Genomic DNA, 25,848 nt, shown 5'->3' with positions numbered 1-25,848 from the left:
TCTGCCCTTCCTCCACACAGCTCAAGTGGAAGAGGACTGTGTGTCTCAGGTGCGGTGATCTGACATGGTGCTGTGCCTAATGGCTTTAACCCCTCCCAAACTGTTTACTGCCTTTACCAGCAAGGTCTATTGTTTTAACGCAATTTGATGGTGAGCTACCCCTGCTTTTTACTTTTTCTATGCTTTGAGTTCTCTATTATACAGATGTAAAACTAGAACGACTCCAACTAAATCAATGGGGTTACTCAGGATTTACACCAGTTGAAAAGGAGGGAAGAATTTGACTTCCTGAGCTCAACAAGCAATTTTTAATGCTTTGCATTCAGCGCTACCCTGTTAGATTCTCAGCCCAAATTCCTCCGTGCGGCGTTCTCACCCGTTGTGAGTGACGAGGCACTGGCGCAGTCCCAGCTTGCGGAATATATCCACAACTATCTCCATGGGCGTTTGGTCTGTCACCGTGAATGGACTGAGGTCCAGGATGCTCCTGAGTTTGAGCATGGATGGGGAACTCGGAGGCAGTGGAGGAGAGTGGTCAGTGAAATAAATAATTGAAGTGCTCACAATTCCATCCTGCTTCTTCCGGGCATTTTCTGAGTGAGAGACATTGTGGGTTATAAAGGGAAGACATTTAAAGCACAGGTTTTTGCTCCCTCTGTTCCCATTCACAGAGCTTTAAAGAACCCTTCCTTCATCTACTCAAGCAAAGGAGCAGCAGAGGCTCTCTCTCAAGTCATCTCTCCAGCCACCTGAGGGGGCGGGGTGACAACACTGGACACCAACTTCCTTTTCTCAGCTGAAGATATCCCAGCCCCTGGGGCACCATAATCATCCCACTTCTGAATGCTACTTCAGCTCAGCACATTACATACAGCTCAACATTCACAACAGAGTTTGGATTAACTTTTTGGTGCTGCCAGACCAGTTGCATCACCTTGTTGCTGCCAAGAAACCCACCTATAGAAGAGCATTTCTGGAGATGACTAGAGGACAGTGCTGGGCACAGATCTGCTGCTCAGGAGAAGTGAGAGAGGGATAATAGTTTGCCTTTACATAGCACTAGTCATAAAAGGACCCTCAATCTACCCATCTATACAGAACTTTTTAAGATGGGCAAACTGAGGCACACAGGGGTATGCAACATGTTCAATGCCCTTATCCAGCTACTGAATCGGGTCCCTTTCATATATAGTACAGAAGAATATTTTATAGCAATTTAATAGATAAGGATCACTATGTACACTTGATTAGAAAGAAGATTCCCCCCAGTCATTGAAGACATGGCTCAGGTAAGGTACTCTTCACCTTTGGAAAGTTTACTTTAATGAGAGTAGCAGACTTCACCTCCCAACCACAATAGGCCAATCTGATAGTAGCCACAGTGTCTGGAGACCATTTAATTATCATTATTGCCTACAACAACAAGGAGAGCAGCTGGCCTGACTTCCAGAAGTCTGAATTCAGAATGGGGTCCAGCTTAGACATTCACCCATCAGATCAGGCTGACCACTGGGAATGAATTCTTCTTTGTGCATCTTCAGCAAACAGGAACTAATACACAGGAGAATCTCTGCAGTCCTGACTAAATGGGACCACGTTGTACCCCAGTGCGGTCAGGCCCAAGGAAGGAAATCATTAAGCTGTAATGTACCTTTCCTGCATTTCCTTCCCTCCCATTGTCAATGGCTGAAATATTTAGTAAGATACATATCAAGCACAAGCATTCCCATACTGAGAGCCAGTGAGTGAAATCTGTACTGCATGTAGCCTGCAGATTCCCACCAAAATCAACAGGTGTTTTTTGTGCACTACAGAGTCTCTCACTAACACAAGCATGGACAGGGCTGGTTCACACAGATCTGGGTCCCCCCTTACAAGCTACATTAGGGGGCTCAAGAGAATGTGTTTGCTCTGCCTGCGCAAACTCCTCTGCCACGCCAGGCAAAAGGATTCCATCCCATGGAGGGCACCAACAGGTAGCATACCCAGAGACAGTGCTTGTGTCCTTGAAAAACCAAAGACGAGTCCTTGTGGCACCTTAGAGACTAACAAATTTATCTGGGCATAAACTTTTGTGGGCTAGTACCCACTCTGTCAGATGCATGGAGTGGAAAACACAGGAGCCGGTATATATACATGAAAAGATGTGACTTGCCTTACCAAGTGTGAGGTCAGTCTAACGAGACAATTCAATTGACAGCAGGATACCAATGGAGGAAAAATAACTTTTGAAGTGGTAATAAGAGTGGCCCATTTCAGACAGTTGACAAGAAGGTGTGAGAAACAATGGGGAAATTAGTATTGGGGAAATTAGGTTTAGGTTTTGTAATGACCCAAGCATTCCCAGTCTTTATTCAGGCCTAATCTGATGGTGTCCAGCTTGCAAATTAATTGGAGAGTTCCTGATAAGCAAGAGGGTAAGGAGAATTTGCAACATGCCCAAGACAGTGCTGTGATGAAAGAGGAGTAATCCTTATTTCTCAAGCTCTGGGTCAACACAAAGTTGCTCACACTCCCCACCAAATGGCACCGAAGCATGACTAGCAAATAGCACACTAGCCTTTCAACCTGTCCCTGGTGGAGTGGAGGTTGGTGGGAACCCTGTGACTTTGATCCCTCCATCTGCAGGATTGGCAGCACAGTCTCAAATGGCCCTGGGTGTGGACGAAACACTGACAAGTCGCTATAAGGCAATAGCCAGACCCACTCTTTCAAGTGCTTTTCAAGCTTTGTTTTTAAATGCATGGAACCAACAAAACTCCAACCACATTGAAGCTTAGCTGCAGAAAGTGTCTTTCAAAAATAAGCCAGCCGATAAAACAGAATATTTTTAGTTGCTGCTGGGTCAAAGCCTTATTCTCCATGGCAGTGCTCTTGTTACATTGATTTAGTCAAACACATGCTGAGTGGCACTTTGCACACCAAGGCTCAGGGTAATGGAAGTTACATGTCCTGATCACAGGCGTTGTATAATGGCAACGCTCACTGAAGCCTATATCTACTGCACTCTATTTAACAAGTTGTAACTGGTCTCTGACTGCAAAGTTTTTATCCACATTGCATTCTGCCTTACTTCTCTTACCAATTGAAATGATGAGATCTCGCCGGAGGACAAATCCGACCAGCCTCTGGGACTCCCGGGACACCACCACTGGATAGCCGCTGTAAGTGGTTTCATTGATTATGGCCTCTACATCCTCTACCATCATGCTGTCCTGTGTGATGACAGTCAGAACAGGGTCATTCCGCCGGGGCCTCATTACGTCCATGGCGAGAGTCTTATGCGAGAACTCCTCCTTGGCTTCTAGGAAGGGGTAGCCATTGAGACGAATATGGGCATCATAGATGCCCTCCCGTCCAATCGCATCTGCCACCCACTTGCTAGTCATGGCTGCAGCCATTAGAGGAACAATGTATTCCAGTCCACCAGTAAGCTCAAACATAATGACTACCAGCGACACAGTCATACGGGTTACTCCACCTGCAAAGCAGAACAAAAGTCTCAGAGTTTGACACACTCCTAGGGACTCCCAACAAGAGCTCCCTTGTTTCTGATGTGCAATGTAGGCATACTACACTAAAGTCAGCTCTGCCATCCTGAGATGTAGCAGATGGACATCCCTAGTCTTCACATTCTATGTATAGACAGGACGTTTTCAAGGTTACACTGGAAAACAAATGTGAATATAGGTAAATGTTACTTAATTACAAAATGTCCATGCTTTACAGCAGATTGGTTATACATTTTAGTCTGGATTATAGGAGTCATTAAGTTTGTTTCGGATAGATCTGGTTCTCAGTGTCACTTAAATTCCATGAAGCCAGAGTTGTTCCTCGACTCTCCCATAGTACACAGAAGCAGCCCCAAGGAACCACACACATTCATATCAGCTGGTTGGGTATACTTCCGATCTGGACTGTTGCCTCATGTTTTCGTGGACAGAATCATGAAATTCAGTGGGTCTGCTATCACGAGGAACTAACAGAACCTCTGAAATGTGTCTGATATCTACATTGGTTTAGTATGTTATTTCCTTTGACAGTTTAGATTTACATTATTTATCAATTTCCCAGCAAGCAGGAACTGAGAACCATTAGTTAGTAATAAATATACATGTAACTTCTGTTACAGGGCAAGGCCAGATGGCTATAGTAAAGTAGTGAGGAAAAGGTTTGTTAGCCCCAAGCTAACAAATCTCTGGTACCATGGTAACCTAATGGCAGTTGCTCCAGGTTCATCAAGACACCTGGGGCCAATTAAGATCCTTCTAGAAAGCAGTGGAGATAGCTAGGTTGATTGGGACACCTGAAGCCAATCAAGGGCTGGCTGGAACTAGTTAAAAGCCTCCCAGTTAGTCAGTGAGGTGCGCGTGTCAGGAGCTGTAGGAGGAAGCTGCGCTGTTGGAGGAACTAAGCAGTACAAATCCCTATCAGGCGCAAGGAAAGAGGTCCTGAGGTAACGGTGAAGGAGACATTGAGTGGGGGCTGCTCTGGGGAAGTGGCCCAGGGAACTGTACATGTCCTATTTCCAAAAAGTCAGCTACCATAGCTGCTACTATTAGGGTCCCTGGGCTGGAGCCTGGAGTAGAGGGCTTTCCCATCCCTTCCGCGATTAATCACTGAGACTGGGAGACAACAAAGACTGTGCGAGGGAGGATAGCTTCTCCTCACCTCCCTTGCTGGCTTATGATGAAAATGGCTCAATAAGCTGTGATCCTTGCCTCTAGAGAGAGAAGGGCTATGTGGAGGGTCACAGTGAGCCCCTGAGGCTAGTGAAATCTGCTAGGAAACGCAGGACCCCCGGAGACAAGGACAGAGCTTTGTCACACTACACACCAATATATATATATATATATATATATATATATATATATATATATATATATATATATATATATATATATATATATATATATATATATATATAAAAATACCAGTGTTTCTTAGTCCCAGCTTGCTGGAAAGTTGTTCCTTGACAAGAGTACAAATTAGCCCCAAAACTGTTCTCACACACGCAGAGTATAGGTCTGAAACAACTCAAGTAATAACCACAAGGACAGATAACTGTTTATAATCAGTTACTTTCTTTCAGGCTGGTGTACCGCCAAGCCAGGTGGCATTCTGACCCTGTCATTGTTGCCATCATCAGTTCCTTGGAGAGCCACGGAAGGATACAAATGGCTTTTTAATTTCTTTGGTTTAGCTACATGCAGGCATTTTGAACACGGGAAATACACACACATAGGTTTTCAAAGAAAAATGGGTAAAAAACATTCAGAAGAGCTTGAGTGACCTAAGCTCCTAAGTCACTTTTGAAAATGGCACTTGGGCTCCTTTGAAAATTTTACCCAATGAAGCTGCCTTCTTGAGTTCTGAGTCCCCACAGCTACTTTTAAAGCTTTGTTTTTCACTTTTACATTTTATAATAATATGGGAGTTTTTGCTCCAGTAATGGTCTTCTGCTTTAAGTGACATCTCCACTTCAGCATTTGTCCACCAGTGACAAAGACCATTAAAAACAACCTTGTTTATGTAATGCTATCGCTTAATATTGCATATGGAGTACACTGCCAACAACAGTGGAAGTGACTGACTGATCTACTTCCAAGAAGATTGATAACGTTCTAAAATAACATGTTTATATGCCTCCTATTTTACACAACTTCTCCAAAGCCAGGAAGTATTTTAGATTTCAACAAATGCATTACTCCTTGTTCCTAACAGAACCCCAACACCAGAACAAGGGTCCCCAAACTGTGGGGCATACCCCCTCTAGGAGTGTGTAGAGGAACGTTAGGGGGCACGGCGGGGTAGGAAGGGAGCGCCACTCAGCCCTGCTCTGCCCTCAGCTCTGTTCCAGCCCCAGATCTGCCCAAGACCGCAATCTGACCACGGTTCTGCTCCTGGCCCCAGACCTACCCTCAGCTGCAGCTCCAGCCTTGGTCCCTGGCTCCCAGCTCAGCTGCGGCTCCAGCCCCAGCACTGACCAATGGCCCCAGCCGCAGATCCGGCCCCAACAGTGGTCCTGCTCCTAGCCCTGGCTCCTGGGGGGGGGGGGGAACGGTGCAACATAAAAGTTTGGGGGACACTGGCCTAAAAGGAAGTATTTTGAGTTTTCAGACACGTGTCCTCTCTGAAAACAGCAGCAGCAGGACCGAGATAAATCTAAATTTTCAGGGTTTGCAACACTACTTCCACTTGGATGAGTTAACTGAAGTTGGTGTGACTTGTGATGAAAACCAAAGGCAAAACACATCTTTGGAAAGCATAAGGCACATTGCAGTCTATTAGGTTGGGAATTGTGTCTCAGGGTGGAACCCAGTCAGATATGCTTCTACTTCACAAAAAGGGATTTTTGTTAAATGGATTAAATGCTCCCAAAAACCCCCAACAGAGTACATGAAACAAGAATTGTACCATGAAGCAGAAAGGCTGACAGAGGGACTAAAAGCCTAGAGAAAGACTTAAAATCAATTAGGTTGACCAGGGATTTAAGTATTTACTCAGGAAATTCCCACTGAAGTGTTTCATCTCATTTCCAAGGACATCATGGTGTAAACTAGAGCAGGCAGAAATATGATCAATGCATTACGAAGTACAGTTTCAAAGTTTCCTCTCTCCAGATAAAAGCAGTTTCAAAGTCCGCAAAACTAGTAGCATTTCACACAAAATCATTTCTCTGCAACTCCGAAGGCAGCTCTGTAGATAACTGACAAAGTATCACACTAAGTTTTGCCTTTAAACTAGCAGCAAATATTTATTGCTTACCTAGACATGCTGCAGCACCAACCATTGCATAAAGGCCAGGAGTGATGCAATCAGCCCCTTGACTGCACCAGCCACTGAAAATAGTCCAGTCATGGTGATAGTAAGCCAGCTGCTCCATTCCTACACCTAGCAGTCTGCCTACTATGGCACCAACTGCCATGCTGGGAATGAAGAGACCCGAAGGGACCTACCAAAAAAATCCAAAACACATTAGTGTAAGGTAAAGGCACGTTTGCAACAGTAAGTCAACATACACGGAGGGGTAACAGACTTAGAAGTTGAACACAGAATCAGTTTGGCAGTCATCATCAACTATGCTTGTTGGCGATAATCGTTAAACTATGTACTGATCTGCTCCCTGCAGAGGGAAGGATACATACTGTCCTGACAGCGTTAGGACATCCGGAATGAACAGGTAAAATACAATGTGTACGGTGCCTGCCTGGATAACACAGCCCTTACTCTAACATTCATTCTCAGTTCCCTACGTAATCAACTGTACTTACCTGTCACTCACACCTAAAACAGTGCAAGGTTTGTGAGAAGAACTCTGCTATAAAGAACCTTGCTTTAGCCTGAGGAGCCGACAACTGATCATTTCAGAAACACAGAACTGAATGAGACAGACACCATGCTTTACAATATCGCCCCCACCCCATTTAAAGGAAAGACATGGGGGCATTCGACATCCCAGAGGAAGGTTTAGGTACCACACACTGCCCCCTTTCCTGTCTTATGCTTCCACCCTTAGTTTCCAATGAAAACTTGTATACTAGGCTCAAATCTTAAGCCATGTACATTGTTTGTGATAACTCTATGGTGACAGCACCAAAACACAATCGCAGATTGAAAAGGAGGTCTTATTGTGAGTAGGGTGTTCCAGAGCCCATCTTCATTTCTTTATTGGTGTTTACTTACACTATGGTGGATTATACCTGCATACATATAGTACCCCCCTACACATCGGATTTGTTCCCATACATACCTGGTTACTGTTGTTCTGTTTAATAAGTTTCTAATAAGCCATTATCCTATGAGAATATAACAAAATAGCTACACACGCAATATATTAGTGTTCCCCTATGCCTTTCCAACTAAACATTTGCTGTGTGTGGTCATATATGTGAAACACCCGAATGGAGTGAAAATTCCATCGCTAAAAATAGAAAAATCCCTCTCCCCAGACTGAAAAAATTCAAACTGAGCCTTGCCACAGTGGTCCCCAGAATTAGGTCTTACAGGGACCATTAATAATTCTCACAGCCATATTCACATAATTTACTCTGACATAATTTGGCTTATAAAGTACAAAGTGCTTTCAGTCAAACTGTCAGACTAGCTGAAAGCATCACATCCTTTTCTCATACATTTGAGCACTGTCCGTTGTAGCAATGGACCACTTCACTGTAACATGAAAGGGGAAGTTGTTTTGCATATATTTAATGATTCATAAGTTTGCCTTTAGTGGAATTAGATGATCAGTCACTTCTCAAATACTGGGAAAAAGATCCTTAGTTTGCAGTCCTACAGCCAGCATCTCAAATTCCCCCCTGCCCCCATCAGTTTCTTATGAGGAAGCCTCCAAGTGCATAATAACCTTAGTTGCTCAAAAGGTTGCCACTGAATAAGCATGAAAGGGTCTCACATCTGATACTCTAGGATACTATAAATTTTTTTTTTTAAATGAAAATAGCTCACAACCACTGTCAAAGCAAATCATGTCCAAAGGAGGGTATTTCCAATTAACTATCTTAAGAAATGACCATTTAAAATAAATCAAGCTGAAAAAGACTCCCAGGGGCTACATTTTTATGAGTGCACTTTGATTCTGCCTGCAAAAAATGCAGAAGCTGGAAGGATGTGAGAAATTAAGATGCAATTAAGTTGCATACAATGAACTTAATGTTTTATACACGCAACTTCACTGTCAAGTTCTAGTCTAAGCCTCCAAAAGCAAGACAATTCAGAACTGTGCTTGTTGCTCCATTTTTAAGTAATCTCAAGAAGTGGGTGTGGCAGAGATGGAGATGCCCTGTGAATACTACGTTGCCTGGTCGGTGAGATTGTTGTACACTGAGTTATAAGACTTACAAGCTTAATAGAGGCTACGGATAAAACAAGTAGGAAAGCAACCCAATGGATCTAGGTAAGCAGCCTCCCAGCAAACGCTGAGGGCAATTACAAGACACTGGCATACTTCTAGGGTGAAGTATTTTGCCAGTCTGGGAGACTACAGGTCAAAAAGATATTAATCAGTGAAAGCCTTTTCAGGAGAAGATGGGTCAGCTGTCAAGAAGAGAGGCTGGCACAGGGAAAGATCCTGCAGCGGGGTCTGAAGGCATTAAGGCCTTCCCCCCAGATCCAGGGAATCGGTAAGCCACAGGGAAAGGCTGGCATGCATATACACTGGGTTATTGCTTTTGAGATCTGTTTTCTCTGAAATGCCTTTGCTTTGAGAAGGCTGCCTGGGTACTGGTTACCACTTGCTCCTGGGGGAAAGAGATCCACAGGCACTGAAGATAAGTCAGGCCTGCTGTGATTATCATAGGGGACTGCAGGTGAGGCCTGGTTTGAGAGAATCACATGATCCTTCCAAAGACAGGTGATGGCTCACAGCCTGAGAGGGGTGCACTCAAAGAAACCAATAGGGGTCAGAGGTGCACTTAGCCCAGTAATTGTGACAGTGGAGTGTTGCAAAACACGGCTAGCAGTAACACTGCTAACTACCAATAACTAGGCACAGTTAGAAGAGTTCAGAATGGGGGTAAAATTTCCAAGAGCATACTAGTCACTTTGCATGAGGTCAGCCCCATTGGAAGTCCATGGGATGTAGGCTATTAAGTAATTAAGGCTCATTTGAAAATTACTACACTTGATCCTTAACATTTAGAACAACTGAGTTTCACTTTCTGCCAATTCTTTACAAAAGACATGGATTTCAATCTTTCTATCTGCATACCATTTTACTTGTCATTCTCACCTTCATGCCAAAAGTGAATATGGTAATGAAGACTTTTAGGATAAGGGCCAAAGCCAGCTGCCACATAGCTGTGTAGACTCCTGGGCCAGCGGCTCGGTCCGGCAGATTATCCCCTTTGGTGCTGTTGAAGTCATTCACGTACTCGCAGAGCTTGGAGAAATCCAGGAGCCCACAGTCATTGAACAGCTCAGAAATCAGCTCACTGGTGCTCATACGGGTATACTCATTGGGGAAAGCCAGAACAGCTGTGATGGCAGTCACAATAAGCACTTCCAGCACAGGATACTTGCCAAGTTTGGTTGTCTTACGTCTTCTGCACCAGGCAATGTTGCTGCGAATAAAGAAAGATCCCCAAAGACCACCAAAGATTCCCAAAAGTATGAATGGCACGAGCTCTAGAAGATGCCACGGTGTGTGAAACTCCACGTAAAACAGAACCAGACGGCTGTTTCCAAACGGGTTGATGGAGCGCAGAGTGAACGCTGCTACCAGGGCGGCAAAGAAAGATCTCCACAGTGTCTTGAGGGGAAAATAATAACTCACCTAAAAAGGGGGGAAAGGCAGATTCAGTCATTTATTGTAAACTGACATTAATTACTGTCCAGTAAGAGCTACCCTTGCATAAAGTAGGGTTAAGGACTCTAATGTAGAAGGCTGGTGCGAGATTCCTTACCTATCACACAGTACTGTATATATAAACAGCAATATTATACTCAACACATTACACACATGCATAGAGTAGCCTTTATACTAGTTTCAGAGTAACAGCCATGTTAGTCTGTATTCACAAAAAGAAAAGGAGTACTTGTGGCACCTTAGAGACTAACCAATTTATTAGAGCATAAGCTTTCGTGAGATACAGCTCACTTCATCAGATGCATATCGTGGAAACTGCAGCAGACTTTATATATACAGAGAGAATATGAACCAATACCTCCTCCCACCCCACTGTCCTGCTGGTAATAGCTTATCTAAAGTGATCATCAGGTGGGCCATTTCCAGCACAAATCCAGGTTTTCTCACCCTCCACCCCCCCACACAAATTCACTCTCCTGCTGGTGATAGCCCATCCAAAGTGACAACTCTTTACACAATGTGCATGACAATCAAGTTGGGCTATTTCCTGCACAAATCCAGGTTTTCTCACATCCCCCCCACCCCCATACACACACAAACTCACTCTCCTGCTGGTAATAGCTCATCCAAACTGACCACTCTTCAAGTTTAAATCCAAGTTAAACCAGAACATCGGGGGGGGGGGGGTAGGAAAAAACAAGAGGAAACAGGCTACCCTGCATAATGACTTAGCCACTCCAAGTCTCTATTTAAGCCTAAATTAATAGTATCCAATTTGCAAATGAATTCCAATTCAGCAGTTTCTTGCTGGAGTCTGGATTTGAAGTTTTTTTGTTTTAAGATAGCGACCTTCATGTCTGTGATTGCGTGACCAGAGAGATTGAAGTGTTCTCCGACTGGTTTATGAATGTTATAATTCTTGACATCTGATTTGTGTCCATTTATTCTTTTACGTAGAGACTGTCCAGTTTGACCAATGTACATGGCAGAGGGGCATTGCTGGCACATGATGGCATATATCACATTGGTGGATGTGCAGGTGAACGAGCCTCTGATAGTGTGGCTGATGTTATTAGGCCCTGTGATGGTGTCCCCTGAATAGATATGTGGGCACAATTGGCAACGGGCTTTGTTGCAAGGATAAGTTCCTGGGTTAGTGGTTCTGTTGTGTGGTATGTGGTTGTTTGTCTCTGTCTGAGGGGTTGGAGCAAATGCGGTTGTATACAATTTGTATACATGTATACAATTTCATACAAATTGTATACAACCGCATTTGCTCCAACCCCTCAGACAGAGACAAATACCTACAAGATCTCTGTCAAGCTTTCTTACAACTACAATACCCACCTGCAGAAGTAAAGAAACAGATTGATAGAGGCAGAAGAGTTCCCAGAAGTTACCTACTACAGGACAGGCCTAACAAAGAAAATAACAGAACGCCACTAGCCGTCACCTTCAGCCCCCAACTAAAACCCCTCCAACGCATTATTAAGGATCTACAACCTATCCTAAAGGATGACCCAACACTCTTACAAATCTTGGGAGACAGGCCAGTCCTTGCCTACAGACAGCCCCGCAACCTGAAGCAAATACTCACCAACAACCACATACCACACAACAGAACCACTAACCCAGGAACCTATCCTTGCAACAAAGCCAGTTGCCAACTGTGCCCACATATCTATTCAGGGGACACCATCACAGGGCCTAATAACATCAGCCACACTATCAGAGGCTCGTTCACCTGCACATCCACCAATGTGATATATGCCATCATATGCCAGCAATGCCCCTCTGCCATGTACATTGGTCAAACTGGACAGTCTCTACGTAAAAGAATAAATGGACACAAATCAGATGTCAAGAATTATAACATTCATAAACCAGTCGGAGAACACTTCAATCTCTCTGGTCACGCAATCACAGACATGAAGGTCGCTATCTTAAAACAAAAAAACTTCAAATCCAGACTCCAGCAAGAAACTGCTGAATTGGAATTCATTTGCAAATTGGATACTATTAATTTAGGCTTAAATAGAGACTTGGAGTGGCTAAGTCATTATGCAGGGTAGCCTGTTTCCTCTTGTTTTTTCCTACCCCCCCCCCCAGATGTTCTGGTTTAACTTGGATTTAAACTTGAAGAGTGGTCAGTTTGGATGAGCTATTACCAGCAGGAGAGTGAGTTTGTGTGTGTATGGGGGTGGGGGGGATGTGAGAAAACCTGGATTTGTGCTGGAAATGGCCCACCTGATGATCACTTTAGATAAGCTATTACCAGCAGGACAGTGGGGTGGGAGGAGGTATTGGTTCATATTCTCTCTGTATAATATAAAAGTCTGCTGCAGTTTCCACGATATGCATCTGATGAAGTGAGCTGTAGCTCACGAAAGCTTATGCTCTAATAAATTGGTTAGTCTCTAAGGTGCCACAAGTACTCCTTTTCTTTATACTAGTGTGTTTAAATACCGTACACTACAGATAAATTGTTTTACTCAGTGAACCACCAAGCATTATAAAACTTAAAAAAATTGGCTACTTAAAATACCAAATTGGCCTAGAAATAGTAGTAAGCCATGGAACAGTCAAGCTACTGCTTCATTCAAAAGGAACACCCCTTTATATAGTGAAGTGACACATGAATGGCATAGTAGCCCTGAGCGCACCATGTGTGTACCCTATGTATACTATCCATTGGAGACTTCAGACTACTTCCACAATCTGGGATTAAGTCAGATGATTTCCAAGCCATATTTACAATGAACACATGTTTATGAAAGGTTATTTCAGAGGTGCAATCGATAGGCAGAATGTAGAATTTTTTTCAAAACATGGTATAAGGTTCTGGGCTTGAAAATATAAAGGTGGCAATGCTTTTTATTTAGTAAGGGGGAAAGGGGCATCTAGATGGCCTCACCGATTAATACCTATGTCTTATACCAGGTACCCGGGCCTGATCTTGAGTTCCATTCTTGATTGGTCGCATGGAAGATAAGTTTTGTGGTCAATCTGATCATTTGTGGGCATTGGCTACACAGAAAGCCATCCCCCGCAGGGTAAGTGAATATTACTTTGAGAATGTTGTGATACAAACTGCTGACCGCTGGACCTGAATGCCTGGTTACATATCACTGATTAGTTTGGCATGATGCATCAGAGCTGAGCTGTAAGACAGTTGCTACAGTGGCTATCACGATCTTGCCACTCAGAACAGGAATGAGAGGGTTGCTAATCATAACATTAAATTCTTAAAAGGGTAGCAATGATCTATTCCATTTGTGTGGCTTGTGGCCCCCCCCAAAACTCAACTAAATTAGAAGTCTCCTTGGAGAGAACCAAGACTGGATTATCAAGGTGGATACAGATTAGGATTGAGGTACACCATCAGCGTTTTTTGGGGGGGGTTGGGGGGAGTAGTGCGAGATAAGAGTTCGGGAAACAAGACTATGAAAACTGGGGGGTCACAGGTCACATGCAATGGCACAGCTGTGTGGGGGAATTATCAGTACTGCTGCAAAAAGAAAGACACTAATTCAGAAGTAAACCTTTCAAAACTCAAAGCATTCAGCTGACTCACACAAGCATTCGTGTTGCTTAGCTAACACTTATAAATACTCCAAATGATATTTAACTGTGTATGCTTCCTCTGCATCAAAACAGCCACGGAGGGCACTGAAGTGCCGTACGGTAAAAGAGCAGGAGCAGTTAGTATGTGTGCAATAAAATAACTTGCCAGGAGTAAATACAAAGTTCAGATTACCTCTTCCAGACTAAACAATACCCCTCCAATTGGTGCACCAAAAGCTACGGACACGCCAGCAGCTGCAGCAGCTGACAAAACCTAAATCAAGAGGTTAGAAGTCAGACACGGACAATAGTTATATTACTCCTTTGTTCAAGTAGGTACATTTTGTACAGCTCAGATTTCTATTGTATAGCTCACCTAACATCTGAATTGATTTAAAATATGACCACAGTAAACAGGTGAAATGACCTAAATAAACTGGAGATATATTCCATAATTTACTACAAAATGTTACCATTAACATTTAAACAGCTCTCTATTCCCAAACTTGGTAGTATCAATGTGTTTACAATTACCTCCTTCCTCAGATTTCATGTTCTATCTGTGTCTTGGAAAAAAGTTAAGTACAAAAAAGTCACAATCTCAATAGCATAAAACACAAAAATGTATTTTCTTGTTGATTTTACAATCAACAATCACATGGCTATCTGTACTCCTTACACCTTTTATCCAGTTTCCTAGAAATAATTAATTCATGAAATTCTAAACAAGAGACTGCATGGAGTCATTCATGATACTTAAATTGTGTCTTAAAATAGTGTTGTATTTATGGTTGCCAGATGATAATACAGACAAGGTGATACTAGGTATCTCAGTCATCACTTTCCAAGATTTACCATAAAATGCCATAGGATGCTATGATAACATTTTGTAGTAACTTATGGAATAGATCTCCAATTTATTTAGGTCATTTCACCTGTTTACTTTGGTCGTATTTTAAATCAATTCCGATGTTAGAATTCTCTCCTGAACTAGTTAGGTTCTTATAATGCACCCATCTCCATGGTATTTGAGTGTCAGATGGCCCAATTCCTCAGCCTGTACTCAGGCTGAGTAGTGCTTACTCCCATCCAAGTCCACAAAGCACTACTTGTGCAAGTCCAAGAACTCAAGGGCTGCAGAACTGGGCTCAAAGCAAGTTTATATCACTTGCTAATATTTATCTCACAAACCAGCAAAAATCCCTACCCTATGTACATTGTGGGAAAGTATCATTTCCTGGTAGAAATATTTTCACAGGGGAAGTCAAACACAAATATTTTTTGTTCCAAATAAGTGTTGCATTTGATTAAGTTTAAGAAGTTGCTGCTAGATTCCTTACCTATCAGACAGTGTGTGTGTATGTATATATATATATATATATATAAACAGCAATATTATACTCAACACATTACACAGGCACAGAGTAGTCTTCACACTAGTATGTTTGCATACTGTATACTAAAGATAAGTTGTTTTACTCAATGATCTGCAGAACCACCACTCTAAATTTTTTAAAAATTGGCTACTTATATTCCAAATTGGACTAGAAATAGTAGTAAGCCATTCAGCATCTAGTGAGAAGCCCACAAATCTTCCCCTGCAGTTTAAAACAATGTTACAGTATCTTTGTTTTACCTCTCTGCGTTTGGCCTCATTTTTCCTGTATTTGGTGAAAAGGTGACACAAGATGTTTCCACAACAGCAAGCTACATGCACCAAGGGGCCCTCTTTCCCCAAACTCAAGCCAGACGATACTGCCAACACCAAGGTAACAGTTTTGATTATCAAGGTCCACTTGCCCAAATAGCCTCTAATGATGAAACCACTCAAGATAGTTTTGATCTGAAAGTCAAAGCAAAGTTTTACAGCCTTTCATTCAAATATTTGGTCTGCTAATTGGCTAGATCTCTATTTTATCAGAGGCCCACTATGCTGTCAAGGACTTTGTTTTACAGTTTTATTAAACACTTTATAGTTGCTAAACAGTTAATTTCTTTCATATTTTCACTGAAAGTAAACAAAGTTAACTGTTTGTTCACGACGCCAGCTAATCTCTGCCAAGCTGCTGGCTAGCACACTCTCTAAGTGCTATACAAACAGTACTGTTTGTTTAAACTTCTATGATGACATGCTGATGGGGAAGGTGTTTTTTAAAATATTTTTGCAGTCACTACTTGGAGACATGGGAGACTAGTTATATTTTAACACTGCAATTTGAAATGAAGCAAAAAGTTAGACCATTCTGATTCTTTTCTAGTCTACATTTTTTAAAAGTGCAATTTTCCTTAAATTTCCATGGTATTGTCATCTTTTGATGCACAATTACATCCCTCCTCAATCCCAGAAACAATCTTTAGCCAAATGATGGAAAATATTTCAGATGGCTTTGTTTGAGGAAAGTGACAGACCAACTCACCTCTGGGATTCCTGAGCCACAAGCATAAGGTGCAAATCCCCTGACCAGCAACACTGCAAGGAGAGAGAATACCAGGGCCCAGAGAACATACATGAAGTAATTGAGAATGTATGCAAATGCCCCCTGAAATGGAGAAAAAAATTGCTTGATTAAGACTGTCACCCTCAATCAAAATCACATTGTCTATGAAATACTTGAAGAGATTGACAGGGAGGGAGGGAAGCATGTAGAATTTGTGTTTTATGCAGTGACCACGTAGTACATGGCAAGCCAATACAGAAGCAGTGGGATTAGGGTGATCAGACAGCAAATGTGAAAAATTGGGACAGGGGATGTGGGGGTAATAGGAGCCTATATAAGAAAAAGAAAAAATCGGGACTGTCCCTATAAAATCGGGACATCTGGTCACCCTAAGTGGGATATCTTGTGAGCGTAGAGTACATTGGCTAATAAAGTGGACCATGTGGTTTTTAGGACAGGCTTAACTTAGAGGATAAAGATATACACCACCATCTGAACAAATATGAACGTCCTACTTATTGGACACACTGGTACTGAACAAGCTCTTAAATCCTGTTCTCAAAAAAAACAAAAACAAACAAAAAACCAGCAAATTCTGCATTGCCCGAAAAAGATTTAAAAACTGTGCATAGAACACTTTGGAAGGCCAAGAACTCACATGTGTGTTAGCACACTAATACCTTTACACAATGTAATAAGCTTTCAGCTGCCCTCACTGGATAGAACATAAACATAACTAAGCTTGGAAGAATTCGATTTTTATTGGTTAATGTCGGTAAACATCAATTTCACTATTTGCACCAAACTGACAAAATATATTTCTATCAATAAATAATCAGAATGTACAGATAGGCAAAGAGAAATACTACTTGAGAACTTAGGGTTTGATCTGAGGATATTTACTTCATATATTTGGCCATGTGATTTTGAAAATTTGCGTCTCAACAATTAGCGAACTTTAAGTTTTGAATCTCTGTGTCTGTCACGAAATAATTGTCTGACACACCCCACAATTTTACGCAATGGTGAAAATTTTAAAAAAATGCTTAAAAATGAACACTGATAGTATCAGTTAAAATTATAAAACAATTAAAAAATTGAATTTGCTAAGCCTAAACATAAAGCAGTGGAGTTATTTTTATTCATACAACTGAAAGATGCCAGCATTTGGTACTAAGACTGATGGACACTTCAGGCTTGAAGTATGCGTGCCCTGCCACAATGAACCCTGTGACTAAGTAAATGTGCAAAAAATAGACCAGCAACAGAATCAATTCTTTTTACATCTCACCTCTCCATGGCCAATTATAAGCTGCGACCAGCTCTCCCACTCTGGGCACTTATCCCTATCCTCAAAGGTTGCCTCATTGGAATTCCAGCAGCAGTGTTCATGGTTAAACCAGAAGCCTGACATACACAGTCCTTCTTTCAAATCGGTCATCCAATGAGCAGAGATGTCTATCAGACCAGCTAGAGAACCTAACATGAAAACGAAGATAAAAAGTTAGGAATGATCTCTCACAGACTGCTGGGATCTCCTGAACGTTACATCTCCTGTGGCATTCTGGTACATTTACCGTAGGGATAAACACAACCCTTGCAGTATTTACTTATGTACATACTGTGAGGCACTCTATATGATTTTATAAAAATATGCTAATGAGTGTGAATATAATGTAACTGGAATATGCTTCATGCAAAAGGTCTCTTGTAAGGTATCATTACAAAGCTTATAATCTACTGAGTGTGGTCATCCTAGTTGTATAAATGTATCACTCTTGTATCTGAAACTAGAAATATAAAACACAACTCTGAAGGCCTACTCTAATTATGCAAAGTGTGGGCCATTAATGCTGGTTTGGAATGTTGATGGCTCCTATTAACCAGGACAACCGTCTGTAGATGGTGCTGTTTCACTTGTATGTCTTCCTGTATACATGTGTGCTGGCAAGTGGGTAATGAAGTCTTACAGTGACATGCGATCATGTCACCTGAACTGGAATCCATCTTTAATTTGGTGCTTTTCCATTGAGAAGGAGGGTGTGGGATCCCAGAGAGGGGCAAAGGATTCCCGCCTCATGCAAAAGATATATAAGTGGGTGGAACAGAACAAAGGGAGGCAGCCATCCTGAGAAATCCCCTAGCTACCACGTGAGCTGGAACAAGGGCTGTACCAGGGGAAGGATTGTGCCCAGACTAGAAAGGTGTCCAGTCTGTGAAAGAAACTTATTGAAACATCTCTGAGGGTGAGATTTTATCTGTATTCAGTTTTATTACTGTATTAGGCTTAGATTTGCGTGTTTTATTTTATTTTGCTTGGTAATTCACTTTGTTCTGTCTGTTACTACTTGGAACCACTTAAATCCTACTTTCTGTATTTAATAAAATCACTTTTTACTTATTAATTAATCCAGAGTATGTATTGATACCTGGGGGGGAGGGGGGAGAAACAGCTGTGCATATCTCTCTATCAGTGTTCTAGAGGGCGAACAATTTATGAGTTTACCCTGTATAAGCTTTATACAGGGTAAAACAGATTTATTTGGAGTTTGGACCCCATTGGGAGTTGGGCATCTGAGTGTTAAAGGCAGGAACACTTTTTAAATTGCTTTCAGTTAGGTCTGCAGCTTTGGGGCCCGTGGTTCAGACCTTGGGTCTGTGTTGGAGCAGACTGGCATGTCTGGCTCAGCAAGACAGGGCGCTGGAGTCCCAAGCTGGCAGAGAAAGCAGGGGCAGAAGTAGTCTTGGCACATCAGCTGGCAACTTCCAGGGGGTTTCTGTGATCCAACCCATCACACATACAATTTATGTTTGTTCTTTGAAGAGCTAAAGGTAAGATTCACTAATGGATGTTTTTAAAATGTGTGTGGGAGAGAAGTGCCCCAATATTTCAACATTTGACAGAAAAAATTGCACAAAGTCCCACCCCAGGCATCAGAACATAATTCATTTTGGTTAGCAGGTAAGTTTTTCCAATATAAACATGGTGTGACAGATAATTTTTGAGGTGCAGAAGGGGTAAGAGATCACATTTATGGAGTGCCTAAACAAAAAAGGTCTTGTGCTCTCTACAGAACTTAAGCACTAAATCTACAGTTCTGATAACAACATTGACTCTGGGGCACGAGCAATGTAGGACTCGAAAGAAGCCATTTCCAATAGCCATTAGAAACCAAGAAAATTACAGGTATGTGCCAAATGGAAGTAGGAGAAAGTTGGTAAGGAAACAAGGTCTATGTTTTTGGTGTGATATTCCCATGATCCCTAACATCCTTAGAATAGATGCCTTCAGATGAGTTGTCCCCAACTTCCAACACTGCAGGAAACTTCACATGTTTAACAAGGTGACCATGAATGGAGTCAGCCTGATTTATATCAGTAAGTCTGTGTATAGTATATTCCAGAGGTCATGCCAGCTGTTTAGCAATACTCTTCCAATGCACATTAATGAAAAGGGCCACAACAAAGTGTAATTTCCGTGTGTCAATAGGCAAATTGTCTATGTAAATATGAATATATCCGCATTGTTTATTGTAAGAGTTTAGCTGCTTCCTGTTGATTTATCACTGCTCCACTGGCTCCAGTTCTTTCTGATGCAGTTTAAAGGTATCTGCAAATCTGTCTCTCTGAATTGTCTGGGAACTGGCCACCTGACAGCCCCTCCCCCTCACCTTTATCCCATTGCAGCAATTAAAAATGAGCAAAAAATCTCCTGCTGTTAGTCCCTGGAGTTGGCCTCTCCAGTACTGACAGGAGAGTGTGGGGTCCCAAACTTTGGAACTTGCTCCCTTTGGCTGCTGGCCAGAGCCATTCTTTGGTGACCAACAGGGTATGATGAAGATGAGATGTTTCTGTTTGATTTCTCCTTGTTGGGCTGAGTCTTCTATTTGCAGTGGTAACAGCAGATTTAGTATGCCCAGGAAGGGTAATTCTAGCTTGTTTGATTTTTGTGTCATGACACTCCCACACTATGGCTGTAAGTGCTTAAATATAATTTCATATTCCACTGCAAAACCATGTAAGCAGAACTGGGAGCACTCATCTCTGGGCCAGAAAGTCACAGGCTCTGGTCACACAAGAGTTTTGGTTAGGAGGAATCAATGCAAACACTATAGTGCAGGACTGGGAATTCATTTTTAAAACTGTATTGTCCTCTCACCTGCTAACAGCCCTATGAAGAGCATCAACAGCCAACCAGAAAAGGCATCGCTCACGCTGTGAATCAGGGCCCATGTTGACTCTTTACTTTTACTAGCAATCTGGAGGAAAGGTTTAACAAGGCAGACATTAGACATTCTTTAGCAGACACACAGACAGATCTATTTTAGAAGCATATATTTTTAATTAATGCTGAAAAAATACTAATAGTAACATCAGGGTCTGAGTGTCTCCCACCAATACAGAAAAATCAGAGTAAAGGTTCAAACTCTATCCTTTATTCACGTGATTGTACCCAGGAAATGCAGGGTTTCCAAAATCAAAACATCCAGTATTGCAAGCAACGCATTACATAGAGTAGGTACAAAAAACATGATTCAAGGACAATTAAGCTTCCCCAAACCGGGAAAATCAAAGAAAGGATTAAATCAAACATTCACCTTAAATGTCTTTTCCCATTTAAACACACAAACTTGCATATTATTCTTTAGTTCTCTCAAACCCAGCATTTTTAGTAATAGGACTGTTGTCCTGAGCAGTTTGTGGAAACAGAACTACCTTCAGAGCATTTCATGTCCACCTGTCATGCCACGTACCCTCAATTAGTATACGAATTCCTAGATAGATGCACATTTTTCAGCAAGGTGCAAATGCTTAGTGTGTTCAATCTAGTCCTTTGACCATGGGAGGAATGACAAAGGCTGGGCATTACTTTGAGCACTCAGGTAGACTCTGATCTGTGATATGCAAGGTCTTGACAATCTCAGGAATTGAGTTTGTATGTGTAAATCCCCGTTAATGGAAACGTTATTTCAAAACAGCTTTTTAGGCCAGACATTTTGGTTCAGAGGTATTGAACTGTTCCGAGGAGGCCTCTTAAGGCTTAGACACAGTTCTGAGTCTCAAGATCAAAGCTGATAACTTCTTCTAAGGCTCTGCCCTATAAAATTTACCTAACATTTGATAATATTTTAAGTTTGTTCATCTTACTGCTCTTGAAGGCTGAATGAAAGGATCAAACGTGGGCTATTGAGCGCACTAACAATTCTGGTGCAAGTCCCAGTACACGGTCCATTATTTCTCCTGGGTAAAAGACCGTTTGGCCAAACAACAAATCCCCTTTAACTGGAATAAATAAGGTGAGCAGATATCTTTCTGGCTGAAGGATTTTAATTACTTGTTTCTTTAGATTTTGCCTTTCAGCAGCAACAGCCAGATTGTTTATGAGCATAGCTACTACTGACCTTGTGAGGCTGGGGGAGGGAGTTTTTGGAAAGGATAAATTAACTGCCGTAGGTTTCTTTTTACGGTTGCAAACTGATCTTTTTGGCCAGTTAGTAATTTTTGGTTTGACCTGGTCTGAATTTGTTTGTACAGAGGAGGTAGCATTATTAGCCGCATGTCTGGGCATTTCTCAACTAGGCTATTCATGCCAATCACCGTATTTTCCATTTTCTTTTCTATGCAATCCCTTTGGTTTAGTTCCCACCATAGACAGCGATGAAGGAGCTGTGGGGGTGGGAGGAATCATGCTTGTAGCATCTACACAGCCATTTACAGGGTCTTTGAGCACTTGTTCCTCTTTGGGATAGTCCAGGCATCACACAAGATTGGCACATTTCCTGTGCTGACAGGCAGTCTTAGATCTGGGGACTCCTCACTTGTTAAGACAGAGGCCACTGTCATGCTCAGTGTAACTTTCAAAAGAATACTTTGGCAAACAGAGTTACATTTAATATGCTTAGGCCAGTCACTGCCCTATAAAAAGCCTGCCAACACATGTCTTATGATACAGGAGGCAGTGAGCTTAATTTCCCATTTAAGGCACGCTCTGCCATTCTAATCCAATTCCTTCACCGCACAACGCCAGAAAGCGCTGGGGAAGGAATTCATGAGTTACTTCTCTTTAGTCTTCTCCAACAGAGAACGTGTTTTCAAGGCTGAAAATGAATGGCTATGTTTTTATTGTTTGATAATAGCCATTATGTGATCAAAAAGAAATCTTGCTCTTCCTTACAAACAAAACTATGTACATAGTGTGTTCGCTATCTTCCCCAGTTCAAATATTATCCCCAAATAATAGTAATGCAGTTCTCAGAAACCTCCCATATCCTGGATGCAGAGAAACTCAGGAAAAGATGAGCCAACTAAAATTTATCCCAATTCTTCAATCCCACGTTCCATTCAGAGAGTCTAACAATCCTTGCACAGAGATGCAGGGCAGCTGGTACATTTTGATGACTGGTAAAAGTTTGTACCTAAGTTTCCTTCGACTAAAAGATCACCTGTGGAAAAGTGCTCGGGTCACTCACTGGGAGCAACCCCTCCACCCTCAGATACTCCTATAAGTGTCCCCAGATTAAAGTATTCAGAGACAAGGAGATAAAGTTTATATGCAGACAATTCTGCTTTGCACGACCAGCGAAAAGCAAAGCAGCAAGAAACAAACTTACCTCTCTGTGTCTGTCCCGGTCTCTGGACTTCTCTCTCACCCAGTCGATAGTATTGAAATCTTCATAGGTACCCACACCAGGCAGAGGTTCCTCCAGAAAATCCATCATCTGGCTTGTGCCATTCATCCCTCCTCCATTATATAAGGAGAACCCTGAAAAAACAGAACGAATGAAAGGTATGAGCATCTGCATTAATTCCAACATTCCCCACCTCTTAGGATGCCAATAGAGGTGATGAATGCAGTCCTAGGTAAAGGCAGGTAGTTATTCAATCACTCCTTGAGCACACAGATTTGTTGAGAAAAGAAGTCAGTCTACCAATGACTAATGGCGCAACATACCCATGCATTAGATACACTCATGTTCTCATCCCAGACCATAGTGAACAGAGGTTCACATCATGAAACCACCCTGTATTGTGACAAAACTACAATTGTCTGTCCAAGGTTGACCAAGGAACAGTACAGAGTGGAGGGGGGTGGCATTAATGTCTGGCAATAGCTACTGTTATTAGTCCCTGGCTTTCATGAGTATGACCGACAATACCCCCTGCAGGGATTCATAACTATACTTTTCTCTCTTGGGAGAGTGGAGAGGGACTTAGTCCTATTTAAAACTACAGCAAATATTTAAAAAAAAAAAATCAAAAATGAAAGTGTTGCAGCTGGCAGAGCAGAGGATGAGCAGCCCTGGGAGCAAGTCCTGAGTGAGGCGTGCATTTGGTAGCTACTCTGACAGATTAGAGAGATGCAGGAGGCATAGAAAGCACACACACACAAAAAAAGCATTAGTCAAAAGGCTTGAAAAATTCATCCTACAAACCGCTAACCTAAGGCTCCTCAACAGGCTGATATACACTGGGGTGCCCCAAGCCACTTTGTCTCCTGTCCAATCTCCTGCAGGTCAGAATGGAAGATCCTGGTCTGCAACCAACTGAACCCTAATCTCCCAGATAAAGCAATCCCTCCCAACACAACTAAATCTATTAATGCTGCATCCCATCACAAAAAGCAGCAGCTCCTAATAAATCAAGTTAAAACTGCCCCTCACCTCAAGATATATTTATAGCAACTCCCCACACAAATCAGTGTTGTGCAGCCCCTTCCTTGCAATAAATCCATTTATGGTATATCTTCCCTCCTCCCTGCAAGTCTAAGAGCCCTCTGCTCCAGTGGATGGATCCCTGTATCGCGCTCTGCAACCCCACCTCACCCCACCCTTCCTCCCAGGGCACTTGTCTGCTAACAGCAGTGCCTAGAGCAGCTGACCCTGAGAAGCAGCACTGGGTTATGCTTCGCTTGCATTTGGAAGAGAATTCCCCTACTCCCAAATGTAAAGACTAGAATTTTTTTTAGGAGGGTGTGGGGAGAGAGGAAGTGAAAGCTGGATTTTTTGAGTCCTGGTGTTAGACATCTTCAACAGTCAGTATCACTGACCTATACAGAGTGGCATTTAAGAAAATGCATGCCAAAAACAGGAGGCAAGTAGGGAAAGAAAAACAGCCCCATAATGAAGATGACAATAACAGCAAGCAACATAATGCTAGAAAAAACAAAACCAACAAGAGATACTGCTGTGTATTAATTGTATTAGAGCACAGCAAAGAGGTCTCAACTGAGACTGGGACCTTGCTGTAACAGCCAATGTATACACACATACTAAGAGTTCATGCCCCTAGGAGCAGACAACTTAGGTAGACAAGGTAAGACAAAGGGTGGGAAGGAAAACAGGCACAGAGGGGAAGTAAAACTATTTTCCCAAGGTGACAGAGATGAGAACAGAACCCAGATCTCCTGACTCTTGGTCCAGTGGCCTCCCCATATTCTCTCCCAAGAATAAAGCCACTGAACATGAAGCAAAGAGAAAAGTGTGTCCCTTATAACTTTGTGATGAGTATGAAACGTATTTTTATGTGATAAAAATTGAACTCTTCTCCACCTGCAAAATGTTCATTAATCCATTGCGGCATTAATATTCTGTTTTAGAGAAAATGTAAGCCCCCTTTAATCTGAAAAGAGCCTTAAAACACATCACCTAACATTTGTTCTCTGCCCCTTTGAAATGTGCTTCTTAAAGTGCTTTTTCACATGATTTGAAGATATGAAGGGGCTAGAATAAAGGGCGGGGGGGAGGAGGGGGGGGGGAGTAAAACAAAGGTCTTTTAAACCCTATCCAAGGAAATCAAGCAGCTTTTTGACAGATTAATATATGTGGAACAAATTCTTCCTGTGTAAATCAGACCAAGCCTTCATTCCTTTGTGTATGCAGGCACAAACCTTTGATCCTGGTCAATAACAGTGGATTCCTTTAATATTTACTCCATATATATTTTTCTTCTAAAGCCCACAGATGTTCTAGCAGCAAGGACTCCTCAGGTTACAATGAGAATTAAGTTAGTTAATGGAGGTTTCACCCATGAATAATTGTTTTGCAGCCAGTTTTGCCTCCTTTAAGAAAGCTTTCATGTTACAGGCATTCCCTCTCATAAGTTCTCTTTACAGACAAAATAATTCAAGGCTTCCCAATTCTTACTGAGGCCTTGGGTACTAGCTTTTAATCATGAATGAAATGAAAAATCTAATCCCAAACTAAAGACAAAAAGCACAATAAAAAGTGCTCTTGGAAGGGTTGCTTGGAAGAACTGTTACCAGCTAACGATCGCCGCTGAATGGTGGGCATCAGGAAGCCCTATAAGATGACTTCATACATGCTGATCTAGTTTTATTGATTGCTAGATTAAGCTCATAAATGAGTATAAAGCATTTTCCTCTGCCCTCTGAAGATCACTTATTATAGGAGAGAAACTGTTTCCAAAGAAACTACCTTAAAACCGTGACTTACAGAAATTACTTTATGAACCACACATTCTGGAGCACCTCTGTTGGCTGTAAGATTACCCTTAAGGTGTTAC

At 42.1% G+C, this 25,848-nt stretch overlaps 1 protein-coding gene across 5 annotated transcripts in view; it reads right to left on the bottom strand.

The window, feature by feature from the left end:
- Positions 1–25,848, bottom strand: part of LOC140917577 (H(+)/Cl(-) exchange transporter 5) — a 93,236-nt gene that overhangs the window by 1,538 nt on the left and 65,850 nt on the right. For all 5 annotated transcript variants that reach the window (XM_073360704.1, XM_073360705.1, XM_073360702.1 and 2 more), the window contains 10 exons: positions 22,938–23,089; positions 20,486–20,585; positions 17,618–17,805; positions 16,306–16,428; positions 15,525–15,731; positions 14,082–14,162; positions 9,749–10,291; positions 6,769–6,955; positions 3,083–3,481; positions 377–593 (listed from right to left, as the gene is read on the bottom strand). In XM_073360704.1, coding sequence (XP_073216805.1) covers positions 377–593; positions 3,083–3,481; positions 6,769–6,955; positions 9,749–10,291; positions 14,082–14,162; positions 15,525–15,731; positions 16,306–16,428; positions 17,618–17,805; positions 20,486–20,585; positions 22,938–23,089 — 2,197 coding nt within the window. The remainder of the gene's footprint in view (positions 1–376; positions 594–3,082; positions 3,482–6,768; positions 6,956–9,748; positions 10,292–14,081; positions 14,163–15,524; positions 15,732–16,305; positions 16,429–17,617; positions 17,806–20,485; positions 20,586–22,937; positions 23,090–25,848) is intronic.

The sequence above is a fragment of the Lepidochelys kempii genome, chromosome 9 (assembly GCF_965140265.1).
Source record: "Lepidochelys kempii isolate rLepKem1 chromosome 9, rLepKem1.hap2, whole genome shotgun sequence".
Classification (NCBI taxonomy): domain Eukaryota; kingdom Metazoa; phylum Chordata; order Testudines; family Cheloniidae; genus Lepidochelys; species Lepidochelys kempii.
This window is presented reverse-complemented; position numbering and strand designations above follow the sequence as displayed.